The sequence below is a fragment of the Vitis vinifera genome, chromosome 7 (genome assembly GCF_030704535.1).
Source record: "Vitis vinifera cultivar Pinot Noir 40024 chromosome 7, ASM3070453v1".
NCBI classification, from domain to species: domain Eukaryota; kingdom Viridiplantae; phylum Streptophyta; class Magnoliopsida; order Vitales; family Vitaceae; genus Vitis; species Vitis vinifera.
Window position 1 is genome coordinate 20,345,318 of NC_081811.1, and position 20,412 is coordinate 20,365,729.

The 20,412-nt window shown below is 31.7% G+C and overlaps 1 protein-coding gene across 1 annotated transcript; it reads right to left on the reverse strand.

Moving 5' to 3' along the window:
- Window positions 1-10,075: 10,075 nt before the first annotated feature.
- Window positions 10,076-11,845, reverse strand: LOC109121889 (uncharacterized). The gene is made up of 3 exons (XM_019217581.2): window positions 11,486-11,845; window positions 10,863-10,905; window positions 10,076-10,612 (listed from the first exon to the last, which is right to left on the reverse strand). The coding sequence occupies exons 1-3, from the start codon at window positions 11,625-11,627 to the stop codon at window positions 10,468-10,470; spliced, it is 330 nt and encodes a 109-aa protein (XP_019073126.1). The 5' UTR covers window positions 11,628-11,845; the 3' UTR covers window positions 10,076-10,467.
- Window positions 11,846-20,412: the final 8,567 nt, after the last annotated feature.

Consider the following 20,412-nt stretch of genomic DNA (forward strand, 5'->3'; position numbering starts at 1 on the left):
TTTTTGAAAAAAAAAAATTGGGTTATGTCATTTCTTGAAGTGAAATTATATTTTTAATTACATTTTTATATATGAAGTTATTTTGGCAGTCCTATATTTTTTTTAATCAATGATACATTAAAAATCAGTTTGATAGTGATTTTAAAAAGTATTTATAATATTTTTAATATTTAAAAAAAAATTATTTCAAGTATCAAAAGGGTTAGAAACACTTCTTAAAATCATTATCAAATGCATTTTAAAATTAAGTGTTTTTAGTATAAATGTTTTCTTTAAAAGTGTTTTTAAAAGAATTACTTATTAAATATTTTTTTTTTCAAAATATACAAATAATTTTTTAATATTATAAGTAATTCTTTTATATTTTTAAAAGTGATCCCTAAATTTAAATTTTGTCAACCTCATTATTAGCTTTGATTTTCATACTGTTCTAATATTTATAATAAAAAATTATCCAATTAGTAGAAAGACGATGGCAATTCAAGTTAGGACATAAAACAAAATTCTCTCTATAAACTCTATAAGAAATAAAAAAAAAAAAAAAAACCACAAATATATTACTTTGTTTATCATGAAAAGTAGGGTATCAGTCAAATATAAGAAAAATTATTTAAAGAAATAAAATTTTAAATCCTTCACTCACTCTTGATATGAGATTAAAAGATTGAAAAATAAATTTAAGCATGTGAGAAAATTTTAGTAAAGTTAATCTATTTTTATTTTTAGTTTTCTTTTGGTTTTTCCACTTTTCAAGATTCAGACTGAACCAAAATTAAGAAGTATGTCAGATATCCTATATTGATTCAATAATGCAAATGAAAAGGTCTCTAGGGTTATTTAGATTTAAAATCTTTATTGCATAATATGAATCAGCACATGAATGTGTATTATATCTGCATGGATGTTGGCACCTTAATATGCGCACATCAAGTTAAGTAGAACATGGTGATGAGTCAACTACTTAGGAAAAATGCTTCTGCACTCATGGGTAGAAATCCTCAGAGTCAAACCCTTAGAATAGTTTTTTTTTTTTTTTTTTAAAATATCAATAAAGTGGGAAAATCATATATCTTCACACATCTTTTTTTTTTTTTCCTTCTTCTTTCTTTTAACCAATGATACACCAATTATGATACATTAGATTAGGGTTTGAGACCATCTATTCTAATATTTATGACAAAAAAAAAGTATTGAATTAGTATGAGATGATGGTAAACCAATGATGTCGTAATATTTCAAGGGAAAAGTGAGTTTTGACTGATTAATATGAAAATATATGAAAAAAATTTAAATTTTTTTAAATTAGTATTATTTTTATTTATTTAAAAATTATTTGAAATACATATATTTTTAATGAGTCATCTAATTATTTCCTAAAATATCCATTTTACATTTACATGTAAAAGTCTACTTATCAATTAATGTTGATAACATGATCACAAGTAAAATGAGTATTTTAAAGAAAAATTAGATGACTCATTAAAAAATGCATATATTTCAAATTATTTTTTAAATAGATGAAAACAATATTGATTTAAAAATTTAAGATTTTTTTTTCAAATATTTTCATATTAGTGAATCAAAATCCACTTTTCCCAATAAAAAAAATGTTCTATTTAAAGTGGAAACTAAAGACCATTTTCTACAAGAGTCTATTTAAAAAATAAATTTTAAATCAACACAAGGAACACTAAATTTAAAAGTGGAAAAACCCTCCCATAGAAGGTAAGAAACTACTATCAAGTTTTCTTAATTTCCAAGAAATAAAATAGCAATACAAAATCTCACTTAGCCTCTCCTTCGAGAACTAGTGGAAATATATAATCTTGAGATGAAAGCAACTACTTCAACAATAATGTAGGGATTTTACCAAATACAATGAGCCATAAATAGGAGAGGAACCTTTTCTTCTTGTTGGATTTGAAGAAGTTTGCAAGAGTCTCTACAAACTCGCTCACAATCCCTACTAATGAGCAATATTTGACCTTGTGCATACTATTGCATACATCAAGCCCCCTATATATAGTTGAAGAATAGGGAATGCTTCCTATCTTCTTCCTTTCATCATCTACAGTAGAACAAGACTTCTTGCTTAGCTTAAAGTAACCACCAAATGGAGTGTTGACGGACTTAATTAGAGCTAGTAATTCTTTTTTGAACAATCCTTACAAGAAGAAAAAGGCACATCAAAGGTGTCATAAGATAGATTAGAAGAAAATTGTTTCATATTTGGGTCTTTAGATTATGTGATGCAACAACAATACATGTTTATTTGCCACGGTTTATGATATTCTCTTTAGTTTGTAAGGAATATTTGGTGATAAAGACAAGTAAGCCAGACAAGGAACGCAGGGGTTTATTTGATCATCAAGACCTTATTAGATTCCTATGGAATAGATAAAGGGATTCTCAAAGATAAAAAAGGTATTCATATGGAACTCAAAGGGTTCTTTAGCCTCTTCTACCAAGAAGAAGAATAATAGCATCCAATAAAGAAAGTTCAAAGGAGAGAATGAGAGAGCAAGTTTAGGGGCAAGTGATTCTTTTGTGGCCTTTGAGACATAGGAAAAGAATGTCAGGATTATCTAAGGAAAATGAAAGAATACATCATATTATCATTGTTGAATATATAATAGTGGATAAATTCCGAGTCTACTATCTGTAATTCTTTATATGGTTTTCAATAAGAGACGAGATTGCATGATGGAGATGCACTTACCTTAACTTCAATTGTAAATAAAAAAAATAACTAATCCAAAAGAATTTTGTTTTCCATTTTTAAAAACAATTTATCAAACACCTTTATTTTTATAAAATTCTAAAAAACTGTTTTTTTGTTCTCTTAACATAAAACTATGTTTAAAAACAAGAAATCATCGTCAAACAGGACATAACTTTTCTATGATAGGGTAGCATATTCTTGATGCATAAAACAACTAACAACTTATATTAATTGATTTTTTGGTTTCTAGTTGTCTGCATTCTTAGCAAGGATAGTCTATCAATGGTGTTCTTGTATTAAAAAATAGGGAGAGGTACACTAACATGTGCTAAGGTTTAACAAAATTACCAAGATGTCATACGACATATGAAATGGAGCACTAATCTTTATAGAGGTTTCATTTTTTTTTCATAACTTTCCCCTTCTTCTAAACATTGGTGAAAGAACACATTTTACTCTTTAAATTAATCTATTAAAGAGTTGAAAACAGTGTTGTATCTTTATCTAAATCAACCCGACATTCTCAAAGCATTTCACAATTATTCTTTGACTTCGTTGTAAAGGATCACATTCTCTTAAAATATTAAGGAATCGATTAACACAAAAGTACTCCATTGTGAATGTGAGAATACAGTAAGTTGGTCACAAGGAGTGGCAACTTCATAGTTAGTGAATTTTAATTTTGTACTATCTGACCTTATAGTTTTTACATTCACATAAATTCGTTCTCCAGTGTACTTGAGTGACTAGAATTCTTAGATTAATTAATAATTATCAATTTAATTGGAAAATCCATAAAAAAATTTTAAAATTGTAATCTTTTGGCTAAATAAAGTGTTAATGTTACTATATACAATTTAGGAAGTTATATAATTTAGGACTATCAATATTAGCTGTACAGATTGGCTTACCATGTATAGATGCTGAATATCAGGAATCAGTTAGACTCCGTGTATAACATATACTTTTGTATATAGATGGATGCACAGGATAATAAATGACAGGTGAGTTCTCGGTTTTTGTGGGGTTTTCTAAGTGTTTTGACATGGTATCAGAGCGAGGTTTCGTCGCTTTTTGAGTGGAGTTCGTGCTTCTTGGAGGTTTCGACACTTCCTATTAGTGCATTTGTGGTTTTTTTGGTGATTGTTGTGGGTGTTTTTCTGGGTTTCGATCCCTTCAGTAGCTGCGTTTGAGGGGTGTATCTCGGCAGCTGTTGGCTCATTGATGATACGCATCATGTTGAGGCCAACACTGAGAGTCATTGAAGTAGCCAAGCACTATAACAACAACGTTTTTCACAGTTGAACCGAGGTGAATGAGATCTTGGGCTTGTTACCAGGACCAAGAACGACCTTGAATGACCAGTGCTTAAGATCACTCTAAATTGAGGCATTAAAGAATCTTTTACCAATCAAATGGTTGGCATTAAAAACAATGTTGATCGGGTTCATCGTGACCTGGTTCATGGCTGTTTATGTTCCAATTTTCTGGTGGGTTATTTCCTTGTCTCTCGGTTGCATCATGTCATCAGATAAGTTGAAATCGTTCCCTATTAGATTTATTGGAAAAAATTATTATGCTTAGGAGTTTCAATTTAAATTATTTGTTAAAGGAAAAGAATTATGGGTTCATATTGATGGGAGTAATCTTGTACCTTGTGATGCCGAGATTTTGTCTAAGTGGGAAATTAAGGATGCTTGGGTTATGACCTAATCCTTAGCTCGGTTGAACCTCACCTTGTTCTCAATCTAAGGCCTGATAAAACTGCTGCTGCTATGTGGAATTATCTCCACACGGTTTACAATGAAGACAACTCTGCTAGGCGTTTTCAATTGGAGTATGAGATGTCTAATTTCACACAAGGAAGTCTCTCAATTGAGGAATATTTTTCTAGTTTTCAAACTCTTTGGACTAATTATTTCGACGTTGTTTATGCTAATGTTCTCGCTGCAGTTCTCTCTACTGTCCAAGCAGTGCATGCAACCAGCAAGCGAGATCAATTCTTGATGAAGCTATGCCCCGACTTTGAAATTGCACGGTCTAATATGATGAATCGTCATCTTGTACCATCTTTGGATGGCTGCTTGAGTGAACTTATGCGTGAGAAGCAACGTATCGTAACTCAAGCTACCATGGAACATCGAGCTAATGTTAGTGCACTTGTTTCTGTGGCTTATGCAGCACAGGGGTGGAATAAGGGTTGAGACATGTGTGCTGTCCAATGCTTTAGTTGTAAAGATTTTGGTCATATTGCTTGGGATTGTCCCAAGAAGTTCTATAACTATTGCAAAAAACAAGGTCATATCATCTCTGTTTGTCTCATTCGGCTTGAAAGGAAGCAGGGTATTGCTTATCATGCCTCCATTGGTGTCTCTAGTTCTTCTGCATTGCCTGCTGTCTCGTCGGTTGTTCCTATTCCTGCTCCTACAGCCTTAGCAAACCCGAACACACTCACTCCTGAAATGGTACAACAAATGATCATTTATGTTTTTTTTCCTTTTGGGCTCTCAGGTAATCATATGGTTTCTTCTAAGCCATGGTATTTTGACTCTAGAGCCTCTAACCATATGACGAATAATGTTCTTTCTCTTTCCAATGTCATAAATTATGATGGAAATCTGAAAATTAACACTACTGATGGCAGTTATCTACCTATCAATGCTGTTGGTGATCTTTCCTATTCCTTCACTGATGTTTTTGTGTCTCTTGACCTCTCCACAAATCTTATTTTTGTTGGTCAATTGGTTGATAATAATTGTAACATCAATTTCTCTTGTTCTGGTTGTGTTGTGCAAGATCAAGTGTCAGGGAAAATAATAGCGAAGGGGCCTAAAGTGGGACGACTCTTTCCTCTTCATGTTTCTTCTTCCATTATTATTCCTAGTTTTCCTTTACTTTCCTTTGCATGTAATGTTGATGGTTTTGGACATAAGATGTGACATAGACATCTTGTCCACCCCAACTCTGATGTACTTCGTAGTTTGTTTAATTCTGGATTATTGGGAAATAAAACATGTTCTTCTCTTGATCTTTCTTTCGATTGTATGTCATGCAAACTTGGCAAAAGTAAAGTTCTACCTTTTCCTCATCCTACAACTCGTGCCTCACAATGTTTTGATATTGTTCATAGTGATGTTTGGGGGATTACACCTATTGTTTCTCATGCACAGTACAAGTACTTTGTTAATTTCATTGATGACTTTAGTCACTTTACTTAGGTTTACTTCCTCCTGGCTAAGGCTGAAGTTTTTTTAGTCTTTAAGTGCTTTCTTGCACTTAGTGAGACTTAATTCTCTGCTAGCATCAAGGTCTTGCACTTTGATTCTGGCGGCAAATGCATGTCTAATGAGTTTCATGACTTTCTTCAAAGCAAATGGATCATCTCTCAGCGTTCATGTCCTTCAACACCATAGCAAAAAAGTGTTGTTGAGAGGAAAAATCGCCACCTTCTTGTTGTGGTAAGAACTTTTTTACTTGACTCATCTATTCCTCCTCGTTTTTAGTGTGAAACACTTTCTACTGCAGTTCATTTGATCAATCGCTTACCCTCTCCTATGTTAAATCATGTTTTTCCTTTCTCTAAGTTGTTCGGTCATTATCTTTTATATTCTAATCTTCGTACATTTGGTTGTGTTTGTTTTGTGCATCTTCCTACTCATGAAGGACATAAACTTACTGCTCAGTCTGTTAAGTGTGCTTTTCTTGGTTATGCTATCCCTCACAAGGGTTATGTTTGTTATGATCCCCATGCTTGTCGTATACGAGTTTCTTGAAATGTGATTCTCATGTTAAGCTGCCATTTGCATCTATATCTCTTCTGCCTAGTTTTTTTGAAACCCTAACAATTGTGGAAAGGTTCAAACCTGGTTTTGTGTATGAAAGACGTAGTCGACATGAGTCAGGTTCCACTTCCTCTATGCCCTATTCCAATCTTGAACCGACGGTTGATCTTGCTCCTGGTTCCACTACTCTTCGTCGGTCTACTCGTCTTAATTTCTCGACCCCCTGATTGGTATGGATTATTCTCTCTTGTCTCTCTTGTTGCTACATTATGCACTATTTATATTCCTTCTTGCTACAAACAGGCCATGGAACATGAGTGTTGGCAAAATGCAAAGCAAACAAAACTTCAAGCACTTGAGGAGAATCATACTTGGGATATTGTTCCTTGTCCTCCTACAGTAAAACCTATTAGGAGTAAATGGGTTTTCTCTGTAAAACTTCATTTTGATGGCTCTTTGGACCGGTACAAAGCTCGCCTCGTAGCTCTGGATAACAAACAGGAATATGAGGTTGATTATGAGGAGACATTTGCTCCTATTGCCAAAATGACCACAGTTCGAACCATCTTAGCTATTACCACTTCACATGGATGGACTGCATCAGATGGATGCGAAGAATACTTTTCTTCATGGTGATCTCTAAGAAGAGATTTACATGAAGCTTTCCTCTGGTATGACTAATTCTTCTCCTAATGATGTTTGTAAGCTAAAACGTTCTTTGTATGGGCTCAAGTAGGCGCCTCAGGATTGGTTTGAGAAGTTTCGTAGTACAATTCTTTCCTTCAATTTTACCCAAAGTCAGTATGATTCTTTCATTTTCTTCCACATGTCTGCGTTGGGTATACTCATTCTCTTGGTTTATGTGGATGATATTATCATTACTGGCACTGACTGTGGTTTGATTACTAACCTTCAGCGGTTGTTACATACAACTTTCCATATGAAAGATCTTGGACAGTTCACATACTTCTTAGGATTGGAAGTTCATCATCGAGCTAGTGGTATTTTCGTGAACCAACATAAGTATATTCAAGATCTTATCGCTTTGGATGGTTTGGAGAACACTTTCTCTATTGATACTCCTATGGAGGTAAATGTCAAATACAGGAAAGATGAAGAGGACCTTCTGGATGATCCTACTCTCTATCGGCGCCTGGTTAGGAGTCTTATCTACTTGACCACTACTCGACCTGATATCTCGTATGTTGTTCATTAGGTCAGTCAGTTTATGTCTTCTCCTCGGCATCTCCATCTTGCTGCAGTTCAATGCATCATCCGCTATCTTCGAGGTTCACCTACTCGTGGGTTGTTCTTTCCTATCGGCTCCTCTCTTCAACTTGTTGCCTATAGTGATGCTGATTGGGATGGGTGTCCAAATACACGTTGATCTACTACGGGTTGGTGTATGTTTTTAGGTGATGCCTTAATTTCTTGGAGATGTAAGAAACGAGATCGTGTTTCTAAATCCTCTACTGAGGCCGAGTATCATGCCATGTCTATTGCTTGTTCTGAAATTGTATGGCTACGTGGTCTTCTTGAGGAGCTTGGGTTTCCCTTAGACTACTTCAAGCCCTCTTCATGCTGATAACACTAGTGCTATTCAGATTGCCACAAATCCCATTTTCCATGAACACACCAAGCACATTGAGGTTGATTGTCATTCTATTCGAGATACCTTGGAAAGTTGGGTGATATCTCTTCCTCACATCTTTTCTGATATCCAAGTGGCTGATGTCTTCACCAAAGCTTTGACTCGACAACGACATCAATTTCTTGTTGACAAATTGTTGTTGATTGACTTACCAGCATCAATTTGAGTGGGGATGTTAATGTCACTGTATACAATTTAGGAAGTTATATAATTTAGGACTCTATCAATATTAGCTGTACAGATTGACTTACCATGTATAGATGCTGAATATTAGGAATCAGTTAGACTCCGTGTATAGCATATACTTCTGTATATAAATGGATGCATAGGATAATAAACGGCAAGTGAGTTCTCGGTTTCTCTGGGGTTTTCTAATTGTTTTGACATAAAGAAGGGTAACATGTTCACATGCGCTCAATTCCATGATATAATATCTCAAACCCTCAACTGGCATTAAAGTATGAAAAGTTCAAAAATTAATTTCTTTGGATCCTACTTTCATGCCAACCAACTATCCCCACTAGATAAGCGCGTTTATGCAGAAAGCAATGACTGAAAGAAAAGCCCTAATACAGAAAGCAAATCAAGAAAATTAATCACTTGGATTCTGAATGCACTTCACTGACGTGAACATTCCCATTCCTTTTATAGTGAATGTTGTAGTACTCAGAACTGGGGTCGTCATTGCGGAAAAAAATCATATCGTTGCGTTTCAGTCTGTGATCCTTCACAAATTTGTCCCAGTTCAATGAAAGCCCTTGGTACGTAGTCTCCATCTCCCAGAGCTCTCCCTTACTGTCCATAAATGGTACCATTATCCTGTCATGTTTCCCTCCACGTCTCTTTAGTAAAAAGACTCCTGCAGATTCTGTCGGAATCGTAAGCTTGCCGGTGAGGACATCATCGTAGGTTAACCTCTTCTTGTAGAGGAGGGTTGTATGACTTGATCCAGATCGGGGAGGAGGCGTAGAGGATTTTGGAGAAAATGGAGAATGAGATGAAGAGCGTTTAGGTTTGGTGGTGGTGCTCATGGTGGGTTTGGAATTAAGAGAGCGTTTAGGTTTCGTAGCGGTGCTCATGGTGGGTTTGGAATCAAGGGATTAAAACTTGGTGATGAGAGATGATTGAATTGATGATTAGAGAGGGTTTTCAAGGGCTTTATAAAATTAATTTTTTTATTCCGAAAACTGCTAATTGTTTTGACTTTTTGTTAAAAACATTAGAAAATAAGTGAAGAGTCAAGTAAAAGTTTTAAAAATTCATGTGAAGTTTAAAACCAAATTACTTTTAGTAATAGCTTAAAAAAATAAACAGCAGGATTATTTGGTAAAACTTAATACTTATTGCTTAATGATTTAAATTGATTTTAAATAAAATTATACTTAAGTTGTTAACTTAAAACTTATTACTTAATTTTTATTTTATTAAATTAACTTAAAACATAGTTTAAATCATCATATTAGTTAAAATAATTAGGATAAATAAAGATACAAATATAAAATGAAGATGTAGATTTAAAAATAAATAAATTATTCTTATTTATTATTTAAAGTTATTTTTTTACTTTAAATCATATCATTAAGTTATTTTATCAAATATACTTAATAACTTAAATTAAGTTATTAAGTCACTTTAAATTATTAAGTTAATTTACTAAATGATAATTAACTTTTTTTACTTCGGTTTAATTTGGTTACATGCAATACTAAAGAAATTAAGATTTTTATTAATCAATGATATTAAAAGGAGTACATTTGATCTCCGATACACTTTTCCAAGAATATGTTCAAATTAAGAATAAAATATTTTTTCATTAAAAATAGAAAATTATTTTTATATCATGTCAGTCACAAGGATCTTGGTTTTAATAGTGTAAATATGTACGATAATAACTGAAAAATTGGAGAAAATACTTCCAAGAACTTTATCACTTTCCACAACCAAGAAACATATATAAACAATATTAGGCTATGAACTTACAATTGATGGAATCGAATGCTACGAATGAAAGAATCAAGAGAGATACCACTTGGGAAGCCCCAATACCAAAAGCAAATTAAGATCAATCACCTGGATTCTGAATGCACTTAACCCATGAAAACATCCCCATTTTTTTCATAGTTTATGTTGTAGTAATCAGAACTGGGGTCATCATCGTAGAAGGAAATCGCATCGTTGGGTTGCAATCCATGTTCCTCCACAAATTTGTCCCAGTTCAATGAAAGCCCTTGGTGTGTAGCCTCCATCTCCCAGATCGCTCCCTTATTGTCCTTAAATGGAACCACCATGATCCTGTCATATTTCCGTTTAGGTCACTTTGGTAAAACGATTCTTGCAGATTCCGGTGGAATCGTAAGCCTGCCGGTGAGGACATCTTCGTAGGTTAATCTCTTCCTGTAGAGGAGGGTTGTATGAATTGATCCAGATCGACTCTGGGTTGGAGTCTGATCTTTGCTGCTGCAACATGGTAACAAGGAAGATGAACTGCATCAGTAGAATTTTGTGACCATGAAAAATGTATGAAATTTATTGACTATGATCATAAAATGTGATTCCACAAGATCAGAGAAATTCTCCCACTGTTTGGTTGTTGAAAGAACCTAGCTAGGAATCAAAATTTCCAACTCTTGTACATAGTGTACAATGAATGATTCTTTATTTTAACCATTTCTTGGCAACCATGCTTGTATATCAAGGATAATCTTACCTGGATCTTTCCCACATTTGTTCCTTTAAGCTGTCTTCATCAGCTGCCCTTGCAGATGTGAATCAACAATAAACTTTAGAATTGTATAAAAGTATTCAGCTTGATGAGATGAGATTCTACGTATAAAAGATCATACATGCAAATACCCTGGGTTTGGATGATGAGACAGAAGGAAGAAAAATGTCAACTAGAAGAGATGGCTTTATCTTCACTTTTCTCAGTCCCCACTATTCTAAAACTTTCAAAGTTTCTTGGGTTTCTTGGCAAACTTTTGCCATGCAACATCATGATCATTGTGTTTATACCATTCTTGATTTTTACCAGTATTGGTAAAAGGAGCCTTAGAAATATTTTGGAGAATAAGACTGGAGAGAAATTCTTTTAGACTCAAAAGCTAATCAATCGCAAGTGGATCATATGCCTGATAAGCTATATATGTGAAGGATTTTTTACTTCAGTATAGTCTGCCAAGCTTTGTTGAATGGTGGAAACGATTTTCTGATTTTCCACCATTTCTTGGCAACCATGCAGAGGACGAGAGAGAGAGAGGAAAGATATCAAATGAAATCTTGAAAAAGAAAAACCCTAAACTTGGGTTTCTTGTAAATGCCAAAGGTACCTACCTTGATTTCTTTTTCTTTTTCCTTTTCCCCTTGAAGGCTTCAAGGTTTCTTGATTAGCAAGTGTTCCACTTGCAGATCCATCCAACTTCAACTTTTTCTTCATTCCTTCATCCAGTCCAAAATTTGGCCTTTTCTCAGACATTTTCTTGATTTGAGGGAGACATGTATCGACTTTGAAGTATGTGTGTATATGAAATGGACAATGGACTGTGGACTGCTTGTAATTTCAAGTTTAGATGGTCATTAATATTCATATGTGCAGTGAGGTGTGTTATGGAGACGGGTATTTCATTATAGACTAACCAATTAGTTTCAAAATCAGTCATATCTAACTTCCTGATCAGATTACAAGGAGAGCCGCTTTTGCCATGCCACATCACTGCTCCTGTGTATAATTAGGTGTTTATTTATTAGGAAGAAAAAAGAAATTTGGAATCACTGCTCCTGATCAGATTTAATTTTTTATTGTGTATAATCAACTCTGGGCAACTAGGTATGACTAAGTTAATAAAAAGTTAATTGCATTGAAAGTGTATAGATTGGATAAAAAGGGAAAGCTGCGCGTGTTAAAATAAAATTAATTTAAAAAAGAATTTAATTGAGATATTTAGAATAAAAAATGGAAATAGAAATTTGGGCACCAAAAAATAGTTGAAAAAGGAAATTTTGGCAGAGCGCTTAAGCATCCTAGAATGGGGCTCTAGTACTCAAGATCAAATCTCCCTAGTTTTAAGGGTCTTTCTAAATTTAATTTGATTGGGATTTGGGTTCCAAATTTCATCTAGTCCACTAGGTTCAGCTTGTATATACATGCCTAATATCTAGCAATTTTGGTCTTTAAGTGCCTACCTTTTGCGTCCTTACTCTTTGCTTTTAACTTCATACTCTCAAACTATTTCATCATCATTTATTGAATTTGTGGTAGAGGATCACATCTTTTTAAGATATCGAGGAGTTCATTAAGGAGCACTAGGATGCTACATCACATTTCTAAGAGTAGGTGTCAGTATTGATAATGTAAGTCTCATGGACTAACGACAATAAAGTAAATTTGTGTACTTGTTTCTTCATAGTTAGTGGATTTTAGCTCATTAGTACTTTATGACCTCACTATTTTTATATTTGCAAAGTCTCCTAGGGGCTTTATATGTGTGGCTTTCCAAATATATTGCTTGTGTACCTATGTGATTGGAAATTTTAGATTAATTAATAAGTGTCAATCTATTTGGAAAATCCATAAAAAATAAAAATTATAATCTTTTTTGTCAAGGCACGAGGGGGTTGTTGTGAGGGTAGTTGCCTTTTATTTTTTATTCTTCAAACTTTCTTAAGATTAAATATTGATATTTATATTTAGTATTTATACCACTTATTATTTTTTTCCCATGGATTTTTGTATGATAATATAAATATAAAATCATGATAGCAGGTTAAATCATTTCACTCCATCTAGGCTAAAGCTAACAATGTTGTATAAAATTCCATAGAAAAAGGAAAAGGAATACTCATAGCTATAATTTAAATAAAATCATGTATATATATAATTTTAGATAAATTTAATTAATCTTTTAAAGGAGTGACATATTTTAATTTTAAGAAAATAATTTTTTTCCATTATGGATAATATTATAAAAGAAACATTAGATGAAATGAGATAATCCAATTTTTAATTGGAAAAATAACTTTCACTATTTCTCACATCTGATCAAGTTTAAATTTTGTTGTTATTATATTTCAAATTTTGAAATATATCAATTATCTTTTTAATAGGTAATTTTTTTAATGAAATATATCAAAAGTTAACGAAAACATAGAAATAATCTCAAACGAATCAATAAATACAATAAATGAAGAAAAAGAAACTGTAAATGTAAAAAGTGAAATAGTAAAATATAATAAGCCGTATAGCAAGCCAAAAGGACCTCAATGGAAAACTAAAACAGAACCTTCTAGTTCTTTGCAACCAATATACGAATATGGAACAATATTAGATATAGATAGTGCACAAGATCTTAGAAAAACCATAGAAAATTGGGAGCAATCTTTAAATTCAGCAGGTGTGGTAGTATCCTTTGAAAATCAACAAGAAATTTATGAATTTTGTAAAAGCACCCTTAGAGGAACTGTACTACAATTTTTTAGAAACATGGAACAAGAAAACAGCAGTTATTTTCAAGAAGTTAGAAATAATTTTAGCATATCTGTATTTATAAATCTAATAAAACTTTATTTTTTAGGAACAACACAAGAAGATGTAAAGGAACCTGCAATATACCTTCATAAGTTAGAACAATTGAAATTATGTAACCTTTCATATATAAGAGAATATGAACAAAAATTTAGGAAATATGCAATCCTTGCTAGAGTAGACAGAACCCCTGAATATTTAAATAAATATATATTAAAAATACAAGGACCCGTAGGACTTAGATTATGGAATGAATTTACAACCTCCGAGTATAAAAACTCTCCTTATATAGGTGCTAGAATAGAATTTGTAAAAAATTGGTTAGAAAGAGAATGTGTAAGCATAGGAGAAAGAAGTTAGATAAAGAAACAAGACATAAATCAACAACTTTGTAGAAAATTACATATAGGAGAAAATCTAGATATAGGATGCAGAGAATATAAGTTTAGAAAACCTAAGAGATATAATAAATTTTTAAGAAGAAAGTCAAGAACCTTTTATAAAAAACGACCATATCATACAAGGTATAAAAAACCTGGAAAGTTTTGGATAAAAAGAAAAAGAACCTCAGAAAGAAAAAGACAGTGTAAATGTTATTTGTGTGGTCAGGAAGGCCATATAAGACCTGAATGTCCTGAACTTAAAAAACCATTAAATGAACGAAATAGAAAAACCCAAGTAAAAATAAACCTAATAAATGAGTATCAGCTAGATAGTGAAGAAGAAGAACTTATCAGTGAATTAGACTTTGAAAGTGAAAATTCAAGTGTATATAGTGTAGAAGATAGTGAAAATGAAAAAGAAGAAATTTGTATGATTATTGAAAAAGAGGAAAATCAAGCTAAGAGAACCCCTTTAAATTTAGAAAACCTTGTACAACCTTTAGAAAGTAAAATAAAACCTTATAATATATGGAAAGATTTACAAATAATAATCAAAGGAAAATTTTCAAAAGCAGAAGAAGATAGTAGTTCAAAAACTAAGGACACAGAAGAACACACAGAAGAACCAAAAAGTCCTGTAAAAGAACCAATGAATCCTGAAAAAATAACCATACAAACAATAGAACAAGTAAATATGGCAAATAAAGTTAAATCTATTATTTTTCCAACAACAATTAAATTAAAAACCATAGAATTAAAGGTAGACGCAATGTTAGATACTGGAGCCAGTAAAAACCTTTTATTTGAAACCTTAGTACCTCAAGAAGATCAGCAAACATTAGTTCAACCAGTAGAATTAATCCAATACAATCAACAAAAACTAATACTAACCAAGTATATTTCAAACGTACCAATCCTAATTAATAACATAACCTTAGTATTACCTCAAACTTATCTTGTACCTATTATAAGTTTATATCCTTTTATTTTAGGTTTAAATTTTGTACATTCTTTACAAGGAGGGATAACAATACAAAATAACCAAGTTAGTTTTCATCCTAAAACCACAACAATTGTTTATACAAACATAGAAAATGTATTAAATAAAAATCATAATGTAACATCTCATCAAATTAGCAAAGTGGAGGCGCAAAAGGATAGCATAATTAATGACTACTCAGAACAATTAAGAAATGCAAATAGATTAAAAACCCTTATATTAGAAGCAGAAAAAATAGGAATTATAGAAGAAGACCCACAAAAACATTGGAATAAAAATAAGACAACCTGTAAAATACCAATTAAAAACCCAGATTTAACAATAAAAACTGCAGATATAGCATGCAATCTTATAGATACAAAGGAATTCAAAATTCAAATAGAAGAACTGTTACAAAATAACCTCATAAAACCAAGTTTCAGTCCCCATAGATCCTCAGCCTTTTTAGTTAGGAACCATAATGAAGAAAAACGAGGAAAAGCTAGGATGGTTATTAATTATAAAAGATTGAATGATAATACATATGATGATGCCTATAAAATTCCAAACAAAGATTCTTTAATTAATTCTATTCAAGGATGTAAATATTTTTCTCAGTTAGACTGTAAAAGTGGATTTTGGCAAATCAGATTAGAAGAGGATAGTAAACCATGGACAGCGTTTTCATGTCCTTGTGGATTATATGAATGGAATGTAATGCCATTTGGACTAAAAAAATGCTCCTCAGATATTCCAACGAATGATGGATAATATTTTTGGAAAATATTCTTTTGTTCTTGTATATATTGATGATATTCTTGTCTTTTCATATACTCTTCAAGAACACATAAAGCATTTAGAATTGATTTTTGAAAAATTAATTAGTCATGGATTAATAGTAAGTAAAAAGAAATTGAAATTATTTAAGACTCAAATAGAATTTTTAGGATTAGAATTAGAGGATGGACAAATAAAATTACAAGAACATATAGTGCAAAAAATAAATAATTTTCAAGACAAACTCGAAGATTTAAAAACCCTTCAAAGTTTTTTAGGATTATTAAATTATGCTAGGCCATATATTAAAAACCTTAGTAGATTAGCTGGACCTCTTTATAGTAAAACAAAAAACACAGGGCAGAGATATTTTAACCAAGAAGATATTAAACTTATACAAAAAATAAAAGAACTTGTGAAACATCTCCCAACCTTGCATTTACCCTTAGAAAATGAATATAAAATAGTCCAAACTGATGCTAGTCAAACAGGATGGGGAGGTATACTTTTAGCAATAACTAACATAGGAGAAGAAAAACTTTGTAGATATTGTAGTGGAACTTTTAATGATTATCAAAAGAACCTTAGCTCTACAGACTTTATATGGGGTAAGATAAAGTTCGGTACTCTGAAAATTAATTTGAATCTACAGTCTCCTTTCCTAATTAATATACTGCAATACACAGAGAGGGGCTCTGATACCAGCTTTTCCCATCACCAGTTTCAACAACAGTTTGTTAGTAAAGTTTCTTTAAATCTCCGTTAGCAATGAGGGTTTGATTAAAGTTTTTTATTGAATTAAAGTGTGAACACATTTATTACTAGTATTAAAATAATATAAAATTTTACAAAGACTTATTAAAATAACAAAAGGGTTCTGTGCTTATAGTGAAAGTTTTTGAACGTATAAAATTAAGTTTTGAAATCTTAAATGTATAAAATTTAAGTTTTTGAAATCGGATATCTCGAAAATTCAAGTAGTAAAATTCAAAATTTTTTAAAACATCACTTCGTGTCAAGGTAATACCCCCCTTCTGACCAGACATAGTCTCCCTAAAACGCCAATTTTCTGGCAAAAACGGGTTTGAGGTCAAGGGTTAAGACTAAAGACTCTAGTTTTAAAACATGATTTTACACCCAAAATTTTCTAAATAAACCGATTTTTTTTTTTTTTTTTTTTTTTTTTTTTTTTTTTATGTTGATGGGAACATTATATAAAAAGGATCCATGTATATTACATATATTAACTAGTAAAGAAAACTTAAAAATAATTCAAATAATTTTCATTTCCCTACTTTACCTTTTTACCCCTTTTTACCCCCTAGGGGTAAGAAAAATACATAATACAGAAATTTAAATGAAGGCAAAAAATTTTAACAGAAAATTCTTACTTTCTTATTGATTGCTGATGAATTTACAAAGCTGAAGATGATGGAGCTTCTTTTTACAGACAACTTTGCACACTATTGCACACACTTTCTCGGGCACACTTTCTCTTTTACTACCACTAATTTATAGGCAAAGCATTTACAAGTGACAGGTGAGAATACAGGTGAGAATTAATTTCAAGTGGTTGGATGGTAGGAAGAATATTTACGTTGTTCAGAGGTTTAGTAATAAATACAAAGACTTTTGAGACTTGTGACTTTTATTCATCCGTTCTTCTCTTCCTTCTTTTCTCTTTCTCTTGTTGTCCTTTTCTTCTCTTTTTATTGCATGCATAATACGTGGCTTGTGGATGTCTTTACTGCTTCTGAACTTGTACTGCCATATTTAATTTTTGTAGTTGAAGACGCATTTACTGCTTCATTGTCGTCATTGCTGACATCATCCTTCCATTGCATTTTGTAGATTATGATAACTTTCATCGTCCAGGTTGTCCCAAAATAATGCGTCATCGCTGAGGTAGGAAGATGGTTCTGGTATATCTACACTGAGTTCGGTTATAAAATCCTGTTCTTCAGAAGTAATAAAAGGGTTTGGAACAATGATTTGTTCTAAAGGTTTTACTCTCCATATAGACATGGTTTTTGTTTCGCCAATGAGATGAAATAATTTATTCCGAGTTGGTCTAAGATCATAGATTTGAAAAGCTCTAAAGCGAGTAAAAAATTCTGGAAATTCATCTGAACGGGTCATTTCCCATTCTGGTTCTTGTTGAGGGATGAGTGGTTCTTTATTATGTTTTATATATACATGATGATAGGCTGGTACTACTGATCCATCGGGTTGAAATAAAGGTGGAATGGTTTCAAAAGAAATATCTATATATTTTTCGGCTTTAAAAAGATAAGTTAAAATATCTTTCAATTTTTCTGGGAAATTTTCAGGGATTTGAGATATATGGTTCATAAAAACATTTTTTTAAAATTCCCTGATCCATAAGTTGCGGTACTAAATCAAAATTTTCTTTATTTACAACAGACATATTTACATAAGCTAGATATATAACAAAGAAAAATTCAGGGTCGTGATATGCCATATACCCTGTTTTTATCCCGTCATTTTTAGTTCTAAAATGTTTATACAAAAGTTCTTGATTTTTAAACACTTTGTTATATTGGTTTTGTAGAAAAAAGGTTTTGACGAAAGAGTAGTTATCAACTCCAATTATATTTTTAACAACAAGCCTTTCATATTGTTCAGTCAGAAGAGCTGATTTCTTAATTAAACTAATTACTTCAGGTTGACTATTTGAACAACTGGTTTGATTGGTTGACACTGTACTGGTTTTCAAATCTTCTATCAGTTTTTCTTGATTTTCTTGGATTTTGAGGTTTTGGAATTTTTGGGTTTCTAAAGCAATCAGTTGGTTTTGAAGGTTTTGTAAATGTTGGGCTAAAGCTGACACTGTTTTTCCATAAGCGTATTCTAAATTTTGGTTCGGAAAACTTTGTGGTTTTAAAGACCAAAAATTATCTACAATAACCTTATGTTCTTCAAAAAGGTTTTGAGAAAATAAAGAGTTAAACCTTAGGTTTGGATTCAACACTTCGTTTAGACATATGGTTCCATATTGAAAGGTTCTAGCTTTCGTGGGTTTTCTTTGAGCCATGTTCCTGTAATCATGAAATCAATCATTAGTATTATTGACATTATTAATTATTTGTCTACTTAACCAATCTGCTAATATATTATCTTTTCCTTTAATATGTTCAAATTTAGGTTTGAAACCAATTAAAGAGTTTTGAAACTTTATCCATCTTTTGGTGGACAGTTTTGAAGAATTTTTGTTTTCAAAGAATTTTTTAATATTCTCGCAATCGGTTCTTAAAGTAAATTGTTCTTGGTTTAAAAATAATTGAAATTTTTCTAAGACTAATATTATTGCTTCAATTTCTAAGTCTGTAGAGCTAAGGTTCTTTTGATAATCATTAAAAGTTCCACTACAATATCTACAAAGTTTTTCTTCTCCTATGTTAGTTATTGCTAAAAGTATACCTCCCCATCCTGTTTGACTAGCATCAGTTTGGACTATTTTATATTCATTTTCTAAGGGTAAATGCAAGGTTGGGAGATGTTTCACAAGTTCTTTTATTTTTTGTATAAGTTTAATATCTTCTTGGTTAAAATATCTCTGCCCTGTGTTTTTTGTTTTACTATAAAGAGGTCCAGCTAATCTACTAAGGTTTTTAATATATGGCCTAGCATAATTTAATAATCCTAAAAAACTTTGAAGGGTTTTTAAATCTTCGAGTTTGTCTGGAAAATTATTTATTTTTTGCACTATATGTTCTTGTAATTTTATTTGTCCATCCTCTAATTCTAATCCTAAAAATTCTATTTGAGTCTTAAATAATTTCAATTTCTTTTTACTTACTATTAATCCATGACTAATTAATTTTTCAAAAATCAATTCTAAATGCTTTATGTGTTCTTGAAGAGTATATGAAAAGACAAGAATATCATCAATATATACAAGAACAAAATAATATTTTCCAAAAATATTATCCATCATTCGTTGGAATATCTGAGGAGCATTTTTTTAGTCCAAATGGCATTACATTCCATTCATATAATCCACAAGGACATGAAAACGCTGTCCATGGTTTACTATCCTCTTCTAATCTGATTTGCCAAAATCCACTTTTACAGTCTAACTGAGAAAAATATTTACATCCTTGAATAGAATTAATTAAAGAATCTTTGTTTGGAATTTTATAGGCATCATCATATGTATTATCATTCAATCTTTTATAATTAATAACCATCCTAGCTTTTCCTCGTTTTTCTTCATTATGGTTCCTAACTAAAAAGGCTGAGGATCTATGGGGACTGAAACTTGGTTTTATGAGGTTATTTTGTAACAGTTCTTCTATTTGAATTTTGAATTCCTTTGTATCTATAAGATTGCATGCTATATCTGCAGTTTTTATTGTTAAATCTGGGTTTTTAATTGGTATTTTACAGGTTGTCTTATTTTTATTCCAATGTTTTTGTGGGTCTTCTCCTATAATTCCTATTTTTTCTGCTTCTAATATAAGGGTTTTTAATCTATTTGCATTTCTTAATTGTTCTGAGTAGTCATTAATTATGCTATCCTTTTGTGCCTCCACTTTGCTAATTTGATGAGATGTTACATTATGATTTTTATTTAATA

Coding starts and splice junctions, on each gene's coding strand:
- LOC109121889 (XM_019217581.2), bottom strand. CDS start 11,627: ATGTCTGAGAAAAGGCCAAATTTTGGACTGGATGAAGGAATGAAGAAA. Junction 10,906..11,485: donor AAAAAGAAAAAGAAATCAAG/GTAGGTACCTTT, acceptor CTGCAAGGGCAG/CTGATGAAGACAGCTTAAAG. Junction 10,613..10,862: donor CAAATGTGGGAAAGATCCAG/GTAAGATTATCC, acceptor ACCATGTTGCAG/CAGCAAAGATCAGACTCCAA.